General features: G+C 43.9%; 1 protein-coding gene across 2 annotated transcripts in view; it reads right to left on the bottom strand.

Annotated features, from left to right (window-relative positions):
- adar (adenosine deaminase RNA specific) overlaps positions 1-19872 on the bottom strand; it is a 112858-nt gene that overhangs the window by 45715 nt on the left and 47271 nt on the right. For both annotated transcript variants that reach the window (XM_063041866.1, XM_063041865.1), the window contains exons 3-5: positions 15831-16011; positions 6378-6544; positions 2582-2717 (exon numbers count right to left, since the gene is read on the bottom strand). In XM_063041866.1, coding sequence (XP_062897936.1) covers positions 2582-2717; positions 6378-6544; positions 15831-16011 — 484 coding nt within the window. The remainder of the gene's footprint in view (positions 1-2581; positions 2718-6377; positions 6545-15830; positions 16012-19872) is intronic.

Raw genomic sequence — 19872 nt, 5'->3', positions numbered from 1 at the left:
GAACAGAAATGGTAACAACATTGACGAAGTATGTGAATAAGCAAGACATAGAGGGATATGGGATTAAGGAAGTAGCACAGATATACATGATATGGGGCAGGTAGGTAAGTGTTTGTTGATCGTGGTTTCCCTTCTGCTGTCATCAATTATGCCCTCACCCGCATCTCCTCCATTTCCCGCACTTCGGCTCTCACCCCATCCTCCCGCCACCACAACAGGGACAGAGTTCCCCTTGTCCTCACCTACCACCCCACTAGCCTCCGGATCCAACACATTATCCTCCGCAACTTCCGCCACCTTCAACAGGATCCCACCACTAAGCACATCTTTCCCTCTCCACCTTCCGCAGGGATCGGTCCCTCCGCAACTCCCTGGTCCACACGTCCCTCCCCACGGATCTCCCACCTGGCACTTATCCCTGTAAGCGCAAGTGCTACACCTGTCCCTACACCTCCTCTCTTGCCATCATTCAGGGCCCCAAACAGTCCTTCCAGGTGAGGCAACACTTCACTTGTGAGTCTGTTGGGGTCATCTATTGCATCCGGTGCTCCCGGTGCAGCCTCCTCTACATCGGTGAAAGCCCACGCAGATTGGGGGACTGCTTCGTCGAGCGCCTCCGCTCCGTCCGCCAAAACAGACAGGATCTCCCAGTAGCCACCCACTTCTACTCTGCTTCCCACTCCCATTCAGATATGTCCATACATGGCCTCCTCTACTGCCATGATGAGGCTAACCTCAGGTTAGAGAAGCAACACCTCATATACCATCTAGGTCAGGGGTCCCCAACCTTTTTTGCATTGCGGACCGGTTTAATATTGACAATTTTCTTGCGGACCGGCCGACCCGGGGGCGGGGGGTAGGGTTGCCAACAGACAAGAGTAGCAGTCAAATACGTTGTGTTTACCCCCAAGAAAGACTACAATGACCATGACACCTTGCGCGGGCACCAGTGTGCATGCGTAAATGGCACATGCGTGTACCTCCCAATTTTTTTCTACAAATCCTTTTCGGCGATTCTGATTGGGGGGGGCACGGGGGTGTGAATCACGACCGAAATATAGGTGATAAGAGGCTAATACACTCAATTTCGTTTCTAAAAAGGTTGATCTAATGAATTTAATATTAAACACACAGCGCATATTTTCCCTGTATGAACTTATAAAATCATTGCAACACACCAATATCGCTGAATCAGTGGGAGCCCTGGACTTGTTTTCCTGCAACAAGACGGTCCCATCGAGGGGTGATGGGAGACAACGAAACTCGAACAGGGTTCCTTATGTCCAGTCTATTCCGCAATTTAGTTTTCGTTGCATTCATTGCAGAGATATGTTGGAAATGGAAGCAACCATTTCAGTGCTTTTGTGGCTATCTCAGAATATTTAGCCTTGACTTTGATCCAGAATACCGGCAGAGATGTTGTGTCAAACATACTTTTCAGCCTGCCGTCATTTGCAAGCTCGAGGAGTTGATCTCCTTCCCGCACTGACATGGACGACGCCCGGGTAACGACCTCACGTGCGTTCAGGCTCAACAGTGGGCGTGACAAGGAATGAGGAAAGGTGCAGCTGACTCATATCACCAAATCATATCATTTCCTCGTAGCCCGGTGGTTGGGGACCGCTGATCTAGGTAGTCTCCAGCCCCTTGGTATGAACATAGAATTCTCCAACTTCCAGTAATTCCCTCCCCCTCCCTTCCCCTATGTCACTCTGCCCCCTCCCCCAGCTGCTTATCACCTCTCTCATGGTTCCACCTCCTTCTACTACCCATTGTGTTTTCCCCTATTCCTTCTTCACCTTTCCTGCCTATCACCTCCCTGCTTCCCCTCCCCCACCCCTTTATCTTTCCCCTTACTGGTTTTTCACCTGGAACCTACCAGCCTTCTCCTTCCCACCCTCCCCCCACGTTCTTTATAGGGCCTCTGCCCCTTCCCCCTACAGTCCTGACGAAGGGTTCTGGCCCGAAATGTCGACCGATCTTTTCCACGGATGCTGCCCGACCTGCTGAGTTCCTCCAGCGTGTCGTGAGTGTTGGTGTAATGTTCTACAGCGCCAGCCACCCACGTTCAGCTCCCGCCGCTGTCTATAGGGGGTTTTATGCTCTCCCCGTTACCACTGTGTGGGTTTCCTCTGGGTGCTCCAGTTTTCTCACAGATCCCAAAGGTGCACCGGTGAGTAGGTTAATTGGTCACTTGGGTGTATTTGGACGACACGGACTTACTGGACCAGAAGGACCTACGACTGTGCTGTATCACTAAATAAATTAATAGTATGGATGAAGTGGGCCAAGAGGCCTGTTTGTGTACTGGACAACTCTATGTCATGCATTCAAATAGATGGACAGAGATATACACATATAAGGACCGAAAAGGTCTTACAAGCATTGCTTGATGTTCCTGGCAACTTACTACTGTGACAGATTTTAAAATCCCAGTGGGTGGGATGAATCATTTGAAATCACAGAGCTGCTCTGTGATGTCGCTCATCGGTTCCACACACCACATCCTCCTCACCCTCTCGATCGAACCACCGGATTAGAGAAGGTGACCTTACCATCAGCAGGCAGGTCCACGGCTTACCCTTGCAGGAAACTGAGGAGAATTCCCGAGGAGGAGGAGGACAGCCGTCTTTGCTGCAAGCATCTTGGCCAGTTTTTTGCTGTTTGCTGTGGCAGCGGGAAAGGTCTCATTGCCCAATTTAACCATGATGGTGAATCTACAGAGAAGAGTTTAAAACATGACAATAAAGCTGATGTCAAAAAGAGCAGAATAAAACTAGTCATGGGCTGCAGCAAGGAGAGGGCATACTAGAAATGCCAGATTTATTCCTGCATCATAAGAAATTTTTAACCTTGGAGAAACAAACATTTCATCCTCAAGTTATCTAATACATTAATTAGCCACTTTACTAAGTTAAAAGTAGCACTTTGGCCCCTCAGAATGTCACATCCCCACACATCATCATCTGGAGGGTCAAAGCTCAGCACATCAAGGAAACCAGCCTCCTCTCTGTGGACTCTTGCCAGATGTTTCACAGCCTCAGTAAAGCAGCCAGCATAAAAGACTTCACCCACCCCAAACAATCTCCCTTCTCCCTTCGGGCAGAAGATTAAAAAAACACGCACCACCAGGCTCAAGGACAGCTTCTACCCCAGTGCTATCAGGCACTTAAACGGACGCCTTGTATGATAAGATGGATTCTTGACCTCACGATCTACCTTGTGATAAACGCGCACCTTATCTAGCTGCAATGCACTTTCTCTGTAGCTGTTACACTTTATTCTTGATTGTTATTGTTTTACATTGATTTAGCTTAAACCACTTCCTAACGATCTGATCTGTGTGAACAATATTTTCACCGTACCTCGGTACGTGACAATAATACACTAATTCCAAAAGCTCTTACAGAATTTATTAAAAAGTAACAAACTAGTGTGACGTGCGACATCAATTTACTTGCCAAGTCCTCACTCTGATCTCAAGCCTACCTGAGACTCATGTTTCTTAGGATAGTACAGAGGCAGGAATATAGGCTCTGGGGATAGTACTGAGGGAGTTCTCACACCATCCTAATTACTGTGCTCACATCAGATGTTAAATGGGATCCATTTACCCAACAGGTGCAGGTAAACAAAAAGCACACTGTCGTCATCACAAAGTCTGGGGGAAGATTCTCCCTCCACCACAGCCCTTAAATGCGTAAAGTTATACTGTTGTTCACTTGGGGGGGGGGGGGGAATCTGCTCGCACATTGTGAAAATTGGCAAATGTATTTTTGCATCTCAACACTGACAACTTGAGTACTCAGCTCCACACCAGGACCTCTACTCAGTAACAGTTACCTCTAGCCCCCTGCCAAAGCTATCAGGCTGATTAATGCCTCCACCCATTAACCCACTCACCACTACACATACAGCAGCCATTCCACTCCACAGCCCTTCAGAGTTCATCATCTCCCCATACACTGTCACTTTACGCTTACACCCCACACCTCCTACCTGCACTGACATACTGTGTTGTAGAGATTAAGGGAGCTAGGGCTTTACACTTTGGAGAGGAGGAGGATGAGAGGAGACATGATAGAGGTATACAAGATATTAAGAGGAATAGATAGAGTGGATAGCCAGCGCCTCTTCCCCAGGGCACCACTGCTCAATACAACAGGACATGGCTTTAAGGTAAGTGGTGGGAAGTTCAAGGGGGATATTAGAGGAAGGTTTTTTACTCAGAGAGTGGTTGGTGTGTGGAATGCACTGCCTGAGTCAGTGGTGGAGGCAGATACACTAGTGAAGTTTAAGAGACTACTAGACAGGTATATGGAGGAATTTAAGGTGGGGGCTTATATGGGAGGCAGGGTTTGAGGGTCGGCACAACATTGTGGGCCGAAGGGCCTGTACTGTGCTGTACTATTCTATGTTCTATGTGTCCTGCTGCTACCTAGGAGAGTTCGTCTTGCCAAGAGTCACTTTGTTAATTTATCATTTCCTACTTGATGTTCAGATACTCCTGAACCTAACGTCACTTTATGTATATACAATTAGTCTATGTATATAAGCTAATCTTATGTATATATGGTCACACTTAACAGTTCTTTGTACATTGTGTTTTACGGATTGCTTCAATATTTACAGTTGTGTATTTTATGCTTATTGTGATTTTTTGGATCTGGAGTTCTCCTTTGCATTCCTGCACTGAAGAATAGCAGTAAACAGTCTTGAACCTTGGGCTGGCTATAAAGCCTTTGGGATGGTGAAGGCAGGAGGGCAAGTTCAGAAAACTCTTCCATAAATAAATACAGGTTCACTCTTCAGAGCTTGCGGAGATTTGGTACGAAACCAACTTCTCCAGATGCAATTCTGTGGATAGCATTCCAGATGGCTGCATCACCGTCTGGTATGAATGTGCCACTGCACGGGATTAGTTTATACACACAGACTAAGCTGAACGGGTTGCAAGCTCAGCCAGTTCCATCATGGGCACTAGCCTCCCCGCACTGAGGTCACCTTCAAAAGGCGATGCCTTAAAAAGGTAGCATCCATCATTAAGGATCCCACCACTCTCCCCCCCCCCATTCCTCATCTTATTACTACCATTGGAGAGGAGGTACAGGAGCCAACATGTTAGGAACAGTTTCTTCCCCTTCACTAGCAGATTTCTGAATGGACAATAAACCATCCCATGAACACTAACTCACTATTTTACTTAACTTTTACATGTATTTATTATTGTAATTTATTTATACATGCACTGCTGCTACAAAACAACAAATTTCACAACATATATCAACGATACCAGAACTAATTCGGATTCAATCTCTCTGCCAACTTTTTTTTTTATCTACCCGTAAACAAGATGGTCAGCAGGCCAACTGTACACTGACAGCTTACCACATTTCCCTTTTTTTTCCCCCCCAACTCTTAAGATGCAGGATACAGAATGAGTGGTTTACCTGAACTTTAGTTTGAGCAGGGACAGGCCATTCAGCCCCTGGTGCCTGCTCTGACATTCAGCAAGATGGGGGGAATCCTGGACCAGAGGCCATAGCCTCAGAGTACAAGGACACCACTTTCCAAGAGATGAGAAGGAATTTCTTTAGCCAGAGGATAATGATAAATCTGTGGAATTCACTGCCACAGACATCTCTGGAGGCCATGTCATTGGATATATTTAAAGCAGACGTTGGTAGGTTTCTGATTAGTAAGGGCATCAAAGGTCAGGGGAAGAAGTCTGGAGAAAGGGATTGAGAGGTATAATAAATCAACCATGATGGAATGGCAGAGAAGACTCAATGGGGTGCATGGCATAATTCTGCTCCCAAGTCTTATGGTCTTAAGATTGTGGCTGTTCTAGTAGGTTGGCACCACTTACCGCACCCCTTGATTTCCTTATAACTAAAAGTCTTTAAGGAATTGAGTCCCAGGGAGTACTTAATGGGGCAATATACCTTGCTAGGTATATTGTGTTTCCCAGCAGTTAAATGCTTCGAGCTGATGAGTTTAAACATTATTGGAGATGTTTTCTGATTAGTAAGGGCATCAAAGGTCAGGGGAAGAAGTCTGGAGAAAGGGATTGAGAGGTATAATAACTCAACCATGATGGAATGGCAGAGAAGACTCAATGGGGTGCATGGCATAATTCTGCTCCCAAGTCTTATGGTCTTAAGATTGTGGCTGTTCTAGTAGGTTGGCACCACTTACCGCACCCCTTGATTTCCTTATAACTAAAAGTCTTTAAGGAATTGAGTCCCAGGGAGTACTTAATGGGGCAATATACCTTGCTAGGTATATTGTGTTTCCCAGCAGTTAAATGCTTCGAGCTGATGAGTTTAAACATTATCGGAGATGTCTTCTGCTTGGTAGATAGTAATTCCACATACCTGGGGTCATGTGGAGGACCACTTTGCGAAACAAGCTGGAATTCGCAGGCATTGCCTGACTTCTGTGCGTACTCCATCAACATGCAGACGGGGTTCTTCCCGGCAGGCAGCATCGGTTGAGAGGCAGTGCACGGTTCATTCTTGGCTTCATTCAGAGCAGTTGGGCACTGGATGGGATAATGGTGAGAGGAGAGAATGATTAAAAATGTATTTGGTAGATTTCGGAGGATGGAACAATAACTCTAGCAAAGAACCAGACAAACCGTTTAATAGTTTACAAGTCCAAAGTAAACTTATTATCAAAGATTGCATATGTCCCCATATACTACCTACAGACTTATTTTCTTGCAGGCATTCACAGTAGAACAGAGAAACACAATAGAATCAATAAAAAAACTACACATAGAGACTAACAAACAAGCAATGTACAAAGGAGGACAAACAGTGCAAAAAAATATAGCTAATACTGGACATCAAATTTTTTTGAATGTGTTACTTCCTCAGAATTGTTTTTTTAATGATAGACCGTGTGAAGCTGAACACAAATATAATTTCAGACTACTTGTATCACATAGGAATTTGGAGAAACAAGAAATTAACTTTCATTGAATATAATTCATTTAATTGAATAACAGTACTGATACTTCGCAACAGTTCAACTAAGCTAAACATGTTTTGTTGATGATTTTTGTTTGTACTCCATGTCTGAGGCTTCTTGCTTAAGTGTCCTCTAATAATCAGCCAGCACTGATGGATTTCAATTGCCCTGATACTTTTTCTCCATGAGCGCAATGTCCTGGTAAAACCTTTCACTGTGCTCGTCATTGACAGCACTAAGATTTGCAGGGAGGAAAACTAAATGGGAAAGCAGAAATTGAATCTTAAGCAACATGTTGCACTTCATGGTTTGTATACTTGAAGCATGGTGTCATCTAGCTGCACGGAATTTGGTACTCTGTAGTTGCCAAGAAAATTATCAACAATATCAATAACTTCCATACGATTTTCTCCGGTCCCACTAGAAGTCCTTTGAAATGAGTCATTGATGATCTGCTTGATTTGGGACCAACAAAAATTCCCTCCTTAATCTTGGCATCAGTTATGCTGGGAAACACCTGTCTCAAATATTGAAAATTTAGAGCCTTTCTAAACCCAATTCTACTATGCAGCATCTGCCCTGCCTAAGTGTACATGCCTGGACAAAATAGAAAACTTCTCAGTTTACACAGAAACATAGAAAATAGGTGCAGGAGTAGGCCATTCGGCCCTTCGAGCCTGCACCGCCATTCAGTATGATCATGGCTGATCATCCAACTCAGAACCCTGTACCTGCCGTCTCTCCATACCCCCTGATCCCCGTAGCCACAAGGGCCATATCTAACTCCCTCTTAAATATAGCTAATGAACTGGCCTCAACCGTTTCCTGTGGCAGAGAATTCCACAGATTCACCACTCTCTGTGTGAAGAAGTTTTTCCTCATCTCGGTCCTAAAAGGCTTCTCCTTTATCCTCAAACTGTGACCCCTCGTTCTGGACTTCCCCAACATCGGGAACGATCTTCCTGCATCTAGCTTGTCCAATCCCTTTAGGATTTTATATGTTTCAATAAAATCCCCCCTCCATCTTCTAAATTCCAGCAAGTATAAGCCTAACGCATCCAATCTTTCATCATATGAAAGTCCTGCCATCCCAGGAATCAATCTGGTGAACCTTCTTTGTACTCCCTTCATGGCAAGGATGTCCTTCCTCAGATTAGGGGACTAAAACTGCACACAATACTCCAGGTGTGGTTTCACCAAGGCCTTGTACAACTGCAGTAGTACCTCCCTGCTCCTGTACTCGAATTCTCTTGCTATGAATGCCAGCATACCATTTGCCTTTTTCACCACCTGCTGTACCTGCATGGCCCACTTTTAATCACTGGTGTACAATGACACCCAGGTCTCGTTGCAACCTCCCCTTTTCCTAATCAGCCACCATTCAGATAATAATCTGTTTTCCTGTTCTTGCCACCAAAGTGGATAACCTCACATTTATCTACATTATATTGCATCTGCCAGGAATATGCCCACTCACCTAACTTATCCAAGTCACCCTGCATCCTCTTAGCATCGTCCTCACAGCTAACACTGCCACCCAGCTTTGTGTCATCCGCAAACTTGGAGATGCTGCATTTAATTCCCTCATCTAAGTCATTAATATATATTGTAAACAACTGGGGTCCCAGCACTGAGCCTTGCGGTACCCCACTAGTCACTGCCTGCCATTCTGAAAAGGTCCCGTTTATTCCCACTCTTTGCTTCATATGTCGAAAGATTGGAGCGACTGGACTTGTATACTCTGGAATTTAGAAGGCTGAGAGGGGATCTTATTGAAACATATAAGATTATTAAGGGATTGGACACGCTGCAGGCAGGAAGCATGTTCCCGCTGATGGGTGAGTCCAGAACCAGAGGCCACAGTTTAAGAATTAGGGGTAGGCCATTCAGAACGGAGTTGAGGAAAAACTTTTTCACCCAGAGAGTGGTGGATATATGGAATGCTCTGCCCCAGAAGGCTGTGGAGGCCAAGTCTCTGGATGCTTTCAAGAAAGAGATGGATAGAGTTCTTAAAGATAGCGGAATCAAAGGTTATGGGGATAAGGCAGGAACTGGATACTGATAGTGGATGATCAGCCATGATCACAGTGAATGGCGGTGCTGGCTCGAAGTGCCGAATGGCCTTCTCCTGCACCTATTGTCTATTGTCTTCCTGTCTGCCAACCAATTCTCTATCCACATCAATACCATACCCCCAATACCGTGTGCTTTAAGTTTGCACACTAATCTCCTGTGTGGGACCTTGTCAAAAGCCTTTTGAAAATCCAAATATACCACATCCACTGGTTCTCCCCTATCCACTCTACTAGTTACATCCTCAAAAAATTCTATGAGATTCGTCAGACATGATTTTCCTTTCACAAATCCATGCTGACTTTGTCTGATGATTTCACCGCTTTCCAAATGTGCTGTTATCACATCTTTGATAACCGACTCTAGCATTTTCCCCACCACCGATGTCAGGCTAACCAGTCTATAATTCCCCGGTTTCTCTTTCCTTCCTTTCTTAAAAAGTGGGGTTACATTAGCCACCCTCCAATTGTGGACAACATTTTAATTAACTTGAATTATGAGTTGAAATAGCAAATGTCGACAATTTTTTTAAAAAATGGTGCAAGGTAGGGAAATTTCATGGTGATTTTCATGATTCACAGCCCAAAATCCATAAGGTACAGTTGCCAGAAAAAGCTTGTGAACCCTATACAATTACCTGGTTTTCTGTATTAATTATGGTCTGATCTTCATCTAAGGCACAATAATGGACAAACACAATCTGCCAAAACTAGTAACACACAAACAATTGAACTTTTCGTGTCTTTATTGAACACATTGTTCAATCATTCAGTTCAGGTTGGAAAAAGTATGTGAATTTTTGTATTTAATAACTGTCAGCCCTTCCTTTAACCTCCACCAAACATTTCCTGTAGCTGCTGATCAGACTTGCACAATGGCGAGGAGGAACTTTAGAGCATTCCTCCATATAAAACTGTTTCAGTCCATCAATATTTCTGGGATACCTTGAATGAATGGCCCTCTTCAGGTCATGCCACAGCATTTCAATTGCGTTCAAGTTTGGGTTCTGATGTTGCCATTCCAAAACATGAATGTTCTTCTTTTCAAACCATTCTGTTGTTGATCTACTATTGTGTTTTGGATCATTATCTTGTTGCATCATCCAACTTCTATTAAGATTCAGGTGATGGACCGCTACCCTGACATTCTCCAGTAAAGTGTCTCGATACAATTTTGAATTCATTTTTCCCTTCAACAATTGCAAACTGTTCAGGCCCTGAGGTAGCAAAGCAGACCCAAACCATGATGCTCCTTCCACCATGCTGGGCAGTTGGGATGGGGTGTGTAGTGCCCTTTTCCCTACATTTCTGCCAAAAAGTTCGAATTCTGTCTCATCTGTCCACAGAACATTGTCCCAGAAGCGTTGAGAAACATCCAGGTGATCTTTTGGAAACTTGAAATGTTCAGCAATATTTTTTGGAGAGCAGTGGTTTCCTCTGTGGTCTTTCCATGAGCACCATTCTTGTTTAGTGTTTTTCTTATATGAACAGAGACTGTAGCAAGTTCTAGAAATTTCTACAGGTCTTTTGCTTTTGGTTCTGTTTCATCTCCTTCAGCATTGCAAGTTGTGCTGTTGGTATGATCTTTGCAGGACACCCGCCCTTGGGGAGAGTAATAACAGTACTGAATTTCCTCCATTTGTAGACAAATTTGTAGACAATTTCTCTTTCTGTGGACTAATGAACACTCAGGTCTCTGGAGATGCTTTTGTAGCCTTTTCCAGCTTCATGCATCTCTACAATTCTTCTTCCAAGGTCCTCTGAAAGTTGTTTTGATCGAGGCATGGTGCACATAAACTGATCTTTCTTGAGAAAAGCAGGCTGTCAGTAACCTGACTTGGTCTTTTTCATGGGGCAGGCACCTCTATAACCCACACCTCCAATCTCATCTCATTGATTGGAACACCTGAATCCAAATAGCTTTCATAGAAGGCATGACCCCGGAGGGTCATATACTTTTTTGAACCCAAAATGTGATTGTTTAAATGGTGTACTCAATATTAACGAGAAGTAGTAAAATTGTTTGTATGTTATTAGTTTAGGCAGATTGTGTTTGCCTTATTGTGACCAAGATGAAGATCAGACTCCATTTCATGAGTAATTAATATAGAAAACAAGGTAATTGCAGAGTTCACAAACTTCTTCTTGTGACTCTACACCCAAAAGTTTTTAACAAGCAAAATCTTTGTTGTCCAGTGTAATGGATGAATAAGCAAGGTAAATAAATAAATGATGCTGAGACTACAAGTTGTATGTACTGAGAATATGAGTGACTGTCTGAAGTATCTAACTAATGAAGATCGCATTGCAGACTTCATAACCCCTTTTGTCAAGATCCATGACGATTACCCACACTGAATGGCCAGCGAAGGAAGAGTTATTGCATCTATACTGCTCCAGTAACACAGAATGGGCCCACCTCCAATCACTGAACCAACTTGTTTAACTGAAATAAGATTTCCCCACAGGAGGGCCGATGAAGCAGACTGCATTCATCGGACAGGAAAGGAATGGAGGGTTATGGGCTGAATGCAGGTCGGTGGGATGAGGTGAGATTAAGTGTTCGGCATGGACTAGAAGGGCTGAGATGGCCTGTTTCCGTGCTGTAATTGTTATACGGTTATATGCTCGTAACGGTCATTGGGCTACTCAGCAGAGTTTCAGCATCGGCCTCTGACATAGATGTTCAACAAACGTCCTGGGATTAAATGGTCTGTATGCTACTAGTCATACAGCAATACAGCACAGAAAAGGCCCTTTGGCCCATGCAGTACTATTAATCTGCCTAGTCCCATCAACCTGCACCTAGACCGTAGCTCTAGGTAACCATCCTATTCATATACCTAGCCAAACTCCTCTTAAATGTTGCAATCAAACCTGTATCCACCACTCCCACTGGCAGCTCATTCCACACCCTTACCACTCTCTGAGGGAAGAAGTTCCCCCTCAGGTTCCCCTTAAATATTTCACCTTTCACTGTTAACCCATGGCACTACTGCCCAAGAGGACTCCTTAAATTGCCAAGTGACAGGGCACACAAAGGATAAACTCACGTTCTACAGAGCAAAAGACCCATTAATTTTACAGCAGCACAGATTTGGAAGTAATGTGATTAATGAATACAAGGTGAGATAGCATCTCTACAGCTAAATTTCTTCAGTTTAACAGGTTGGGGAGAATCAGAATCAGGTTTATCATTGACACACATCATGAAATGTGCTGTTTTTTGGCAGTACAGTAAAATACACAAAGTATACTATAAATTATAAGTTATATATATAACACATTAAATAGGTAGTGCAAACAGAGAGCAAAAAATCGTGAGTAGGGCTCATTGTCCATTCAGAAATCAAATGGCAGAGGGGAAGAAGCTGTTCCTAAAACATTGGGTGTGTGTCTTCATGCTCCTGTACCTCCTTGGCAAGGGCATGTCCGGGATGATCGGGATCCTTAATGATGAATGCTGCCTTCTTGAGGCACCGTGTACTGAAGATGTCCTGGATGATGGGGAGGCTAGTGCCCAGGATGGGAGCTGGCTGAGATTACAATCTTCTGCAGCTTTTTCAAAACCTGTGCCGTGGTCCTCTTCATACCAGACGGTAATGCTCTCCACATTACACCTATAGAAATTCGCTAGTCTTTGGTCTAAGAGTCACAAATCTTCACCATATAGGAGAAGTACGCTATTCAATCCATCAGCTTAAATCACTGCTCATCTTTTCAATCACCCGCATTCTCCTGCATTTTCCCTGTAACCTTTAACCCCCTTACCATTCAGAACCAATTAACCTTTGCCTTAAATACATTCAATGATCTGGCCTTCACAGTTGTCTGTGGCAATGAATTCCATAGATTCATCATCCTGTGGCTGAAGAAATTCCTCCTCATCTCAGTTCTAGAGGCTGTGACCTCAGATCCCAAATCCCCTCCACGTTCAATCTATCTAGGCATTTCAATATCCAGGTTTCATTGAGATTTCCCCCCTTTCACCTGCCTTTCAACATTCTGAACTCCATCAAGTACAGGCCGGAGACACAGAGTATATTAACCCTTTCAATCCTAGGCCCAGCTTAAACAGTTTAGGAATTGGCAGAGCCACTAAGGATGGGCCGTCGGCTATGCAGAGACTGAGAGTGGTGCTTTCATTCCCCAATAAATGTCTTTAGAAACTGTTGCTGGCTGATGTAGACTGTGCTCTGTATATGTTCAGAGATCGTCATATCTGGAAGGCAAATGTTGTTACAGATTACAGGTATTCTACAGGATTTCCTGGTCTAGATTCTCGTGCCTTAGAGAACAAATTTTACGGATTTCCCAGTGGCTAAACATTTTAATTCCATTCCCCATTCTCATTCCAACATGTCGGTCCATGGCCTCCTCTACTGCCATGATGATGCCACCCAGGTGGGAGAAGCTTCACTTCATATTCCTTCACCCTTCTCTCCTTTTCCACTCCTTATTCTGGCTCCCCTCTTACCCTCATGCCTTCTCCTCACCTGCCCATCGCCTTCCTCTGGTTCCCCTCCTCCCATGATCCACTGCCCTCTCCCATCAGATTCCTTCTTTTCCAGCCCTTTACCTTTTCCACCTATCAGCTCGAAGCTTCTCATTTCAACCCCTCGCCTGGCCTCACCTATCACCTCCTAGCTTGGACTCCTTCACCCCCCCCCCCTTGCTCCGGCTTCTTCCTCCTTCCTTTCCAGTCCTGATGAAGGGTCTCGGTCCGAAACGTTAACTCTTTATTCCTCTCCGTAGATGCTGTCTGACTTGCTGAGTTCTCCCAGCACTTTGTGTATGTTCCTCTGGACTTTCAGTCTCCGCAGAATCTCTGCTGTTTAAATTTTATGGATCCCTCCCCCCCCCCCCAATTACTGGCCCTAGAGGGGTTTTTTTTTGCTTTTTCTTTGGGATTACTTGACAGGAGAAAGTGAGTACAACTCACAGGGTGAAACAGTTGGAGTTTTAACTGTATAGGTCCACTGAAACTTGATAGTTCAGCCGGGCTTTCCCTGCCATCAATTACTCATGTCCTTAACTATTCAAAAGTTGACGAAAATGTTGCACCGGAATGAAAGTGCATTTGTGAAGCCGATTAGTTTCTGTTTTCAGATGACATCTCATTATTAAGGACCATCATCATCCAGGACATGTCCTCTTCTCATTACTACCATCAGGAAGAAGGTGCACACTCTAAGTTTTAGGAACAGCTTCTTCCTGCCTGCCTTCAGATGAACACTATTTCTCAATTTTTGATCTCTTCTTGCACTATTTAGTTAGAGAACTATAGCAGAAAAATAGTTAATCTGCCTCGTCCCATGGAAATGCACCCGAACCATAGCCCATTACATTCCTCCCATCTATGTACCTATCCAAACTGACCTTAACTGTTGCAATCAAATCCACACCCACCACTTACGCAAGCAGCTTGGTCCACATTCACACCATCCTGAGCAAAAGTGTCCCTTAATTATTTCACCTTTCACCCTTAACCTATGGCCTCTAGTTCTAGTCTCATCCAACCTCAGTGGAAAAAGTCTGCTTACATTTAGCCTGTCTATCTATACCCCTTAATTTTGTATACCTCTATCAAATCTCCCCTCAATCTTCTAAGTTCTAGTCGCACTCAACCTCAGTGGAAAACCCGTTTGCCTCTTACATACATTCTTATTGTCACTTATAGTGATTTTTATGTTTTGCACTGTACTGCTGCCGCAAAACAAATTTCTCAATGTGCACTCAGTGGCCACTTTATTAAGTACACCTGCACATCAATAAAGATATCTAATCAACCAATCATGTGGCAGCAACTCAATGATTAAAAGCACGCCAAAATGGTCATGAGGTTTAGTTGTTCTTCAGGCCAAACATCTGAATGGGGAAGAAATGTGATACAAGTGACTTTGACCGTTGGTCAGATGGGGTGGTTTGAGTATCTCAGAAACCGTTGATCTCCTGAGATTTTCACACATACCAGTCTCCAGAGTTTACTGAGAATAGTATGAGAAACAAAACATCCAGTGAGTGGCCGTTCTGTGCCTTGTTAATGAGAGATTGGAGGAAAATGGCTGGACTAGTTCAAACTGACGGGAAGGTAACAGTAACTCAAATAACCATGCATTACAACTGTAGTTTGCAGAAGAGCATTTCTGAATACACATGGCGAACCTTGAGGTGTATGGACTAAAACAGCAGAAAACCACGAACATTCACTCAGAGGTCACTGAGTGTACGTCAGTGATAATAAACCTGATTCAGATTCTAAGGCCACGCCTCAGCACAAAGACAATTATCAACAGGCATAATTTTTTGGGAACAATGAGATCTGGGAGGTGTGTTAAAATGCCAATTAAACTAGGTGGAGGTGTACCCTTTCAAAGAAAAGCCTGCATTAACAAAGCAAAAACATATTTCTTGCTATGATTTTTAGAAGACCACACCGTGTTCCACTCCTGTACCTCATGAAGTGGCCACTCTGAGTATACATCAGTGATAAAAAACCTGATTCTGATTCACCTCCTGTGAATTTGCAACAATAATCTGCAAATTGATTATTGGCACTGAGTAAAAGGCAATTACAAAGAGGAAACATTGAAAATAGCCACAGGAATCTTCCTATTGCTATTGATACATCATTCGTTGTGTGCTGTGTTGCTAGTGATACAAATGTTTCTAAAGTCTGCTACCAGTACGAAAAGCACAGCAAAGCAAAGCAAAGCAAGGATTTTTAAATCCAAGACCAAAGAGCAGGCAGACATTGTGCTTAGCTTACAGCATAACACTCACCTCCAATACCGCCATGGGTTCCTGTTGTGGCGAAGGAGGAGGAATCTCGATGTCTTCACCGAGCATCTCCTTCAGCAGCACCTTCAGAGCGTTGGTTGCCGCGTCTTTCTTTGCGGTCTTCTTGCTATTGGCTTCAGCTGGGGGGAACTTCCTGCCGTCTATGGCGGCCTGCATCCGGAACCTTTGTCGTGGGGGGGGGGCAGGGGCGGGGAGAAGAAAAGATTGTTAGGAAAACAGCAGCAATTACATAGAGCACATAGCCAATGAACTGATGACAGGGGAAGATGGGTGGTATTACATAATAAACTGAGCTCATGCAAAGAGAACCCACAATCCACGGCAGTGAAGATTGCAGGGTTGGGTCTCTCACAGGTGGAGAAACTAAAAGCTCCTGTTCAAGAATACACCAGAAGCCACTCTCTAAAAGAAGCTGAAGAATAATACCCAAGTATCTAGAGTAATCTGGCATTCCATCAGGATCCCTGGAGGCTTTCCCCCATTAACTGCTCATGTAATATGTATTCCCAGTGGTTTCAAATTCATTCCTGGTCTTGGATGGCAGAATTTATTGTCAATCCTGAGCTCCCCAAACTGTGCATTGGAGAGTTATGGAGCACTACACCACACAAACAAGCAATCTGGTCCTTGTCGAATTGTTACTCTGCCTAGTCCCATTGCTTCACACTCCATACCCCTCCCATCCACACACTTATCCAAATTTCTCTTAAACGGGTGCCACTGTTGTGTAATAGTTACTGTGATGCTATTACAGCTCAGGAGTTCGGAGTTCAATTCCGGTGCCATCTGTAAGCAATTTGTACGTTCTTCCCGTGTGTTTCCTCCAAGTGTTCCGGTTTTTTCTCACAGTCCAAAGACGTACCCGTAGGTAGGTTAATTGGTCATTGTAAATTGTCCCATGATTAGCCTAGGGTTAAGTAGGTGGGTTGATGGACGGCACAGCTCACTGGGCTGGAAGGGTCTGCTTAGCACTGTATCTCTAAATGATATAAAATTGAACTCACATCCACCATTTCCACTGGCAGCTCATTCCCCCCTCCGTGTGAAGAAGTCCCCCCTCAATTCACTGGTGGATCTAGAGTCACATGAGCTAATTCAAATGTAACTGATTTACATCCTCTGAAGCAGGGGTCCCCAACCTCTTGCGCACCGCGGACTGGTTTAATATTGACGATATTCTTGCAGACTAGCCGACGGGGAGGAGGGGGTGTTCAAGTTCAACAGTGCGTGACAGGGAATGAGGAAAGGTGCAGCTGACTCATATCGTTTCATATTGCCAAATCATATCGTTTCCGCATGGCCAGATAGCACATGCTCGCGGCCCGGTGGTTGGGGACCACTGCCCTGAAATGACATTGAAGGATCTGGCAGCACTGACATCACCATCAGTATCATGGAATCTTGCTTGGTAATTTCAGATCAATTTTACTGCTATAATTTAACTCACCAGTTGGAAAGATGAAATTGAAACTTGTGGATTAATAGCCCAGTCCTGCGTATTCTGGTCCAATAACTTACCACCCTTGTACTGTTGCTAATTTTCTAGTAGTTTCCTTCTAGTTTTACTTTCCTATGCTTGCTTGTATTTTTATATAATCATCTTTGCTTATTCCTGTTTTTGCACAAGTTTGTAAACCTGGCAGGAGCAAAAGCTGTTGGAAATGACAAGTATGGAGCGCTGCAGGAGGGGTGGATACAGCCACACCCTACCTTGAGATACCAGTAAAGGTGATTTGATCCCAAACAATTGGTTTATTGATCATTACAGTATGTCTCTCGGGTGCCTCTCTTCCCCTTTTCCCAACCATGATTCTCCTCGCCCTGTCCCCTTCCCATTCTCATTCCACCATACACACCCATATCAGAATCAGATTTGTCATGAAATTTGTTTTTTTTTGCAGCAGTACCGTGCAATACATAAAATTACTACAGTACTGTGCAAGTCTTAGGCATCATAGCTATATATATGTGCCTCAGACTTTTGCATAGTACTGTATAAACATCTGCAGAGCACATTCAATAGACTGAATAGCCTAATTCTGCCCTTACATCTTATAGTCTATATACATGTAATTGATCAGTAAATCTTCTAATAATTGCCAGTTCTGTGTTTTTCGGCAACACATGTCACACAACTTGAATCTGGCTACTTCATAGGTCAAATGCCATCACTGGAATTCTGTTTATCTCTAATTTGAGTGAGTGATGACCACAACTTTTCATTTTCCCTCTTTCCTTTATTTGTTCTTCATTCTTGTAAAACTTAATAAAATGGCCATAATCACCAAGTTTATGCATTATTCTTGACTTCCAAAGAAACTGGATCAATATCACAATTCAACAAAATCAGAATCAGATTTACCATCACCGACACAGGTCGTGAAATTTGTTGCTTCACGTCAGAAGCACAAAAAAAATTGCAGTATCTGCTTCTTAACATCACGTTTTCGGCTATATGCGATTAGAAACTAACCATTTTTGCTCAGTCAATGGATGCCTAACTTAATCCGAATTCTTGCCTCTTCCTGAAGCCACTCCAGTTCCTAGGCTTCTGTACCTCCCTCTGCAACTGGATCCTCGACTTCCTAACTGGAAAGCCGCAATCCGTGTGGATTGGAAATAGCACCTCAGCCTCACTGACAATCAACACTGGCGAGCCTAAGGGACGTGTGCTCTACTCTCTCTATACCCACAATTGTGTGGCGAGGCACAATTCAAATGCCATCTATAAATTTGCTGATGACACAATCATTGTTGACAGAATCTCAAGTGGTAACAAGAGGGTGTACAGGACTGAGATATACCATCTGGTTGAGTGGTGTTGTAGCAACACCCTTGCACTCAACTTCAGTAACACCAAATTTCTACAAATGTACAGTGAAGAGCATTCTGTCTGGCTGCATCACCGTCTGGCATGTGGGGTGGGGGGAGGGAAGCTACTGCACAGGATCAAAATAAATTGCAGAGTTGTAAAATTAGTCAGCTCCATCATGAGTACGAGTCTTCGTAGTACTCAGAGCATCTTCAAAGACCGCTGCCTCAGAAAGATGGCATCTATCATTTACATCCCTATCACCAAAGAAATGCCCTCTTCCCATTTGTACCATCAGGAAGGAGGCACAGAATTCTGACAGCACACGATTCAGAAATAACTTCTTCCCCTCTACTATACGATTTCTTAATGAACCCATGAACATTACCTCTCTACTTTTTATTTCTTTTTTGCACTATTTAACTAATATATGTATGTATATTGCAGTTTATTTTCCTCTATAATCATGTATTGTAATGTACCATTGCCACAAAGTTAACAAATTACACAATGTACGCTACCGATATTAAACCCGATTCTGAATCTTAGCAGTGATCTGTGAAAATGCAGATTCTGATCTACCCTGTCCCCTAGCCCACTAAAAGTTCATGGCATTCAGTCTGGTGAGGAGCTGAGAGTTGAAAACCCATTGGCTAAAACAGAGTTAGCGGACCTGTGTAAATCCACTGGGGCAATGGAGCTCCTGTCTGCCTGCCCGTGTCAGAGTCCACTGGACACTGGAGGCCTGTCCTCTGATTAACGGACTGTGTCTGAGTGTGGGTGGGAGGGAGGAACAGAGCTTGTTTTGCTGTTGTTGCTTGGTCTGTTCTGTGCTTTTCTGCCAACATTAATAGGTATGCTATTTTGGTGCTGGAAAGTGTGGCCATTCTTGCAGGCTGCCCCAGCACATCCTCAGGTGTGTTAGCTGTTAACACAAATGCCACATTTCACTACGTTTTGATGTAGGCGTGATAAACAAACTTGAATTCTGATCTCGACCTTGAGTTAACTCTACTGTGAATCTTTCCCACTCCACATTAAATGCACAGCTGCTTGAGGCTGGGGGGGTCGGGATGACTTAAAATTTACAAGGCATTTGTTTTAGAGAAGTCAATTCAGAACTACACCTTGAATCTGATAAAATGCCTGAAGCTTTCCCATTGTTTCAATATACGTTGCTCCATCATTAAGGACCCTCAACAGCCAGGACAT

This window comes from Mobula hypostoma, chromosome 2 (assembly GCF_963921235.1).
Source record: "Mobula hypostoma chromosome 2, sMobHyp1.1, whole genome shotgun sequence".
Taxonomy (NCBI): Eukaryota; Metazoa; Chordata; class Chondrichthyes; order Myliobatiformes; family Myliobatidae; genus Mobula; species Mobula hypostoma.
The sequence above is the reverse complement of the archived record's forward strand: the minus strand, read 5'-3'. Positions and strand labels throughout refer to the sequence as shown.